This window comes from Phyllostomus discolor, chromosome 6 (assembly GCF_004126475.2).
Source record: "Phyllostomus discolor isolate MPI-MPIP mPhyDis1 chromosome 6, mPhyDis1.pri.v3, whole genome shotgun sequence".
NCBI classification, from domain to species: Eukaryota; Metazoa; Chordata; class Mammalia; order Chiroptera; family Phyllostomidae; genus Phyllostomus; species Phyllostomus discolor.
In genome coordinates, this window is record NC_040908.2 from 123,956,358 (window position 1) to 123,962,475 (window position 6,118).

The 6,118-nt window shown below is 37.6% G+C and overlaps 1 protein-coding gene across 1 annotated transcript; it reads left to right on the plus strand.

Annotated features, from left to right (window-relative positions):
* The first annotated feature begins 1,583 nt into the window (after positions 1 to 1,583).
* LOC114498905 (olfactory receptor 51L1-like) lies at positions 1,584 to 2,615 on the plus strand. Its single transcript, XM_028514911.2, has one exon. The coding sequence runs from the start codon at positions 1,596 to 1,598 to the stop codon at positions 2,547 to 2,549; it is 954 nt and encodes a 317-aa protein (XP_028370712.1). The 5' UTR covers positions 1,584 to 1,595; the 3' UTR covers positions 2,550 to 2,615.
* The last annotated feature ends 3,503 nt before the right edge of the window (positions 2,616 to 6,118 follow it).

Consider the following 6,118-nt stretch of genomic DNA (forward strand, 5'->3'; position numbering starts at 1 on the left):
TGCTCCTTCAGTGCTCTAGTCTCTCAGTAGATCACCAGTCTTTGATGGTACATGAGACCTTATGCTGAGGTCTGAAGCATTCTCATATTAAAGAAGAGATGGACTTTATTTCTGTATACTAGGGGAGAGTAAAGAGTAGGAATAATAGGGAAAAATTATAACAAAATCGCTTTTCAGTTGGAAGCAACAACAAATATATTTATTGTTAATTATATCCCAGGTTTTGTGCTGTTTTATACACATAGTATGCCAGTTAAAGCACATCTCTTCCTTGATTAGAAAATATCATTATCATGACTTTACTAATGAGAATACAAAAGCAATTATTATATCAAACTCTGAAATCCAAAAATGAGGGTGTCTTCTAGGCATCTGTCCAGTACCTCTCTTTCTAGTATTTAGTAAATTAATTTGAGCAAGGCACAGGATGTGCCATTGTTGCTTCTCTTTCATGGTTCACTTACTGATGTGTTTTTTGGAATACCTATTTAGGAAAGATTGCTCTAACAAGTTTACGTAGTTTATTAGAGTTGTGTTAGGTCTCCAGCTTCCCTGGGGAGGGATATCTTTGAGAATACAGAGACAAAATAAAGAAAAATAAGAGAATCAAAGGAGCAGTTATGTCAGTACACTCTGGAGTTAGACTTGAAAGAAATTTCAGGAATTATAACGAAGGTAGCAGATTTAAATATGTAGACTAGTTCCCCTACCCAAAAAACTCATAGTCATAGACACAGATAATAGCATGGTGATTGCTAGAGGGACAGCAAAGTGGGGAAGGTACAAGATGCTAGAGGGGGCATAAATGGTGATGGGAAGAAACCTGACTTGGGGTAGTGAACACACAATGCAATATATAGATGATGTATTATTGAATTATACACTTGAAACCTACATAATTGATTAACCAATGTCGCCCAGTAAATTCAAGAGATTTTTTTAAAGATGTAGGATAAATTTTTGTGACTTTGTGAGTGGAAGAATGAGATTGCCAGGGGACCTGAGAAGCTGCCTGATATGTAAGATGCTAGACAGTGAGTCATGGGTTCCTCAAGAGAGGATGAGTTGGGAGAGAAGCATGAATATGCAGACAGGATCACATCACGACAATAAGGAGAGAAAGCAGATTAGATTAAGCAAATCTGTACAGGTAAACTCAGTTGGTTTTGAAAAACTGGTGATAATTTTTTCTACAGAAAATGCTTGCAAAAATATACAAAAAAGAAAATGAGTAACTAATTTTTGAGAATCTGCACATTCTGTTCAATTGAGCTCTAAAGATTTTTCTAAGAGAAGAAAAAAGCTTCTTCACCTGGTGCTCAAGAACAAGAGAGGGAAAACATTTGTTGAAGCTTAATGTCATTGAGGTAGGAAAAGGATTAGATGGGAATGAGAGAAAGAGAGAGGAAAGCAGGAAAACACAAGCTGCTTGTGAGGGCCATTGTTCACTGAGATGTCACTGTTTCAGAGTGTGCAGTGACCAGAACTGTCAGCAGGAGACGGGTGTCTAATAATAGCAGGACTGCTCATGCTTACTGGTCTGGTCATCTTCAATCCTTCTGCCACCTTTGTCAGAGTGAATAGGCCTCCTGAGAATGAGGATGCCCACCTTACCAAGTACCAGCTTGAGCTTCTCTACATTCCTGCTGACAGGCTTTCCAGGTCTGGAATGGGCTCACCATTGGATCTCACTGCCCATTTTTGTAGGATACCTTGTGGCCATCCTGGGTAATACCACCATCTTGCATCTGGTACGAACTGACCCTTCTCTCCACCAGCCCATGTACTACTTCCTGGCCATCCTGGCTGTGACAGACTTGGGCCTATGCATGTCCACTCTTCCCTCAGTGCTGAAAGTGCTGTGGTTTAATGCTCGGATGGTGCGCCTAGTACCATGTGTTCTGCAACAGCATTTTCTACACTCCTTTTCCTTCATGGAGTCAGCTGTGCTCTTTGCTATGGCTCTGGACCGCTTGGTGGCCATCCGATTCCCACTGCGCTATGCATCTGTGCTCACTGGGCCTCGTGTGGCATTGGCAGGGCTTGTGCTGGGCATGCGGAGTGCTGCCATTACTGCAGCACCTTCACTGCACCTATTGAAATTTGACTACTGTCATCCTGGAGCACTGTCCCATGCTTACTGCCTTCACCAGGACATGATCCGCCTGGCTTGCTCTGACACACGTTTCAACAGACTCTATGGGCTGTGCATCATCATGCTGGCCATGGGTTCTGATGTCCTTTTTATCCTGCTCTCTTACACTATCATCCTCCACACAGTGCTGGCCATCGCCTCAGCAGGGGAGAGGCTTAAGGCCCTCAACACCTGTGTCTCCCACATTCTGGCTGTGCTCTGCTTCTATGTGCCTGTGCTAGGCCTGTCCATTGTGCACAGATTTGGGCACCACACTTCACCCCTGGTGCACACCCTCATGGGCACTGTGTCTGTGCTCTTCCCACCCCTGATGAACCCAGTCATTTACAGCATCAAGACCCAACAAATCCGCAGGGCCATTCTCAAGGTATTTTCACTGCGGAAGATGCACTGAGACACTGGGCATGGACCATGTTGTTCAAAATAAGGAATATATAACACTATTTTTTAGAGCCCTCTTAAAACAGTGCAATTTCTGTTTGTTCATGTTTAGTTTGATCAATTGATTGTACATTATGAATTGACTCTAATGTAAAAATAAATATAGTTGATGCTTAGTATTACTTACATGTATACTTATAAACACATAATCACTATTTCTTACATTAAAAAGAATGATTTGTTTTACATAAATATTTCCATGTTCAACATAATTTTTGTATTTTCTTCTGTACTGATCTGTTAGAACTCTAATTCTATAATAATTTTATTAGGGATAATTTTGTGTGATAATATGGAAAGATAAATTCTTACTTTATATTTCTTGGATTGACTAGTAAGTTTACCACCACTTTTCACACTATATTTTATTATATCCATCTATCAAAGATAACCTTATTGTAAATTTAAGACAATCTTTCTAATGTTGCTTTTCTTTTTAACTTCACTTGTCCATTTCATAGTCTGGGACAGAAATAAGTCTTGAGATCCTACCATATTTTCCTCATTTTTCTTTAATTATCCAATTGTACAAATATATTTGATTTCTGTTATCCACATTTATTCCTTCCTATCTTCAGTTTTTAAAGTGTCTTAAAATTATAATTACAAATATAAAACATCCATCCAAGAAACTTAGATTTAAAACATAAGAAAAATTTCAGTGTCTCTGGTTATATTTATCAGAGGGGAGATGGGAGGGGATAGTGTGGGAGGGAAGTGGAAAGGGTTTTCAGGAACAAGTATAAGGGACACATGGACAAAACTAAAGGGGGGTAGGATCGAGGGTGGGAAGTGGGGATGGCCGGGGTGGTGTGGAGTGGTGGTGGGGGGAAATGGAGACAATTATATTTGAACAACAATACAAACATGTGGGAAAAAAACAGAAGAAAAATATATAGAATGATAGAAGGTGAATTATATGATGACTAAAATTTAAATAGATAAATCTAAATGCGTTTACATTATAATAATGAAAAGTATTGAAGAAGAGGAGAAAGATAAAGAAAATAGTAGAAGGGATTGGTGAGTCAAGATTCACAGATGAAGTCAAAGTTCCAGCCATATAAAATAGATGGTAGGTAAGTTTTTGGAAAGGACAAATAATGTTATGTGTCCTGGAAGGAAAGTGTCAGGGTAGTAAATCAGATGTAAATGTGTTGGTAGCAGGACAAGAAACTGAAGAAGTTCTCACTTCATGGTGTTCATTTTTTCAGTGGTAGGCTATGAAATATTTTGATTGCCAATTGTGATGCAGTAGTGTATGAGACTTTTGGAACTCTGGAATTTTCCTAGTGATCTTTTATCAGGTTCTTCTATGCCCCAAAATACTGGATTTTTATTCCTTGAAAGAAAAAACATCTCTCTTATCTCTCATAGTTTGCCTGCATTGTTTTCTTTTTCTTAGTAAGCCCTTCCCTTAGCACACCTCTCTTTGTATAATTTCTCCCTGTTCATCTGTTTTAGTTTGAGTTCAGAAGGAAGGCAATGCTGAGCATTTCAACCAAAGAGATTTAAAAGAGTCAATACCTTTTTTTTTTAATTTTGGAAGATTCAAAAGAGAGAAATGGCTCACTGTTGGGAGAGTATGAAGACAACAAGGGTATCATACAGATATCAAAAAGCTGCTTTTACCCTGGGGTGGTCCCATAAAGTAGACCCTGCTGCTAAACTAGTAGGGATGACACCATTACCAAGAACTCCAAGCAGCACTGGTATTTGGGAGTCATAATTTCACTACAATCACAGGTGACTTATAGCTATCAAAATTCCTGACAGCCCAAGTGCCCACAGTAGATGAGTGGATAAAAAAGTTGTGGTACATTTATACAATGAAACACTACTCAGCCAAGAAGAAGAAGGAGAAGGAGAGGAAGAGGATGAAAAAGAAGAAAAGAAAGAAAGAAGAAAGAAAGAAAGAAAGAAAGAAAGAAAGAAAGAAAGAAAGAGAAAGAGAGAAAGAAAGAAAAGAAAGGAAAGAAGAAGTCTTACAATTTGCAACAGTATGAATGGACCTAGAGAATATTATGCTAAGTGAAATAAGCCAGTGAGAGAAAACTAATGGCATATGATTTCACATATATGTGAAATCTAATGAACAATATAAACTAACAAACAAAAGAGAAGCAGACTCGTAGATACAGAGCAGACTGACAGCTGTCAGAGGGAAGAGGATTGGGCAGCTGAGTGAAAAAGATGAGGAGATTAAGTAAAGAAAAGAAAACTCATAGACACAGACAACAGTATGGTGATTACCACAGGGAGATGAGGGGAGGAAAAAGAGGATAAAGGGAAGGAGACTTGACTTAGGGTGGTGAACACAGAGTACAATATACTGATGATGTATTATAGAATTGTACAACTGAAACCTGTATAATTTTATTAAGCAATGTCACTCTAATAAATTCAATTAATAATTTTAATATTAAAATTGCTTCCTCAGAAAAAACCTTTTATTGATTCCAAGATGATTTTAGATCCCCCTGTGATAGTTTTTTGTGTACCCCATTATTCGCCTACTAAACTCCTTAAGAAAATGGGTAAGAATTTCTTTATTTGTGCTTGCTCTGCTTTCTAGACCATTAGCTCCATGAGGAATAGAACCACCATCTTGTTTTCCATTACAATTAGTTTGTGCTCAGCACAGGATCTAGTCTGTAAAGCAGAATTGAAACTGAATTTCATTTGTTGACCAGAAGATCTATAGAAAGTGAGCCAAAATTTTGGGCCTCATATGAAGGTGGATCCTCAAAACACTGTCACCTCTCAGAATTGTCACACTTTCCTTGAATATGATTAAGCTGAACTATGAAAAAAAGTCCTTGGAAATGGTGAGTCAGTACAGTTTGCTCTTGAGGAGAAAAGTTTTCTGATGAAAAAATGGATTGTAACAACTCACTAGAAGAACAAAAGAACAGGACATAATTGAAATCATTTTCTTCTTTGGAGCAGATTGAATTGATCTTTCATTAATTTCATTCTTCAACAAATATACATTGAATGACTATTATTTACCAGATACTATGCTGTATGTATGGGGCACAATGGTCAGATAGAAAAGGAGACATATTTGTATTGCCTAGCTTGGAGATCACTTATTTTAGTTGAGATGTACAACTTGTAAAAGGTTACCCATACTAAGAATGAAAAGGAGAATATATGAGGAAAAAGTGTTTCTTTGAAAGAATAGATGTAATACAGACAGAAATAATAAGTGTTAAAAAAGAACCAGCTCCAATGTAAGCAGATACCAAACTATTTAACCAATGCAAAGAAATTGGATTTTCATGATGAGTAATATAACATTAAAAAGAATTATGGTAGTTTTGTGGAGAATGACTTGAAGGAAGAGAAAAGAGATGATAAGTCAGCTATGTGGTTTTCAAGGATTTCAGATGAAAGCTAAGAGGACTATAATGAAAGTGAGAGAGACATTATAAAATACACCTACAGAAATATTCCATTATATCTAGGTCACATCTCCTTCACCAATTCATTTATTAATGGACAGTTAGGTTGCTTGCA

Bases quoted from the DNA above. Each gene is read 5' to 3' on its own strand.
- LOC114498905 (XM_028514911.2), top strand. From the start codon at position 1,596: ATGAGGATGCCCACCTTACCAAGTACCAGCTTGAGCTTCTCTACATTC.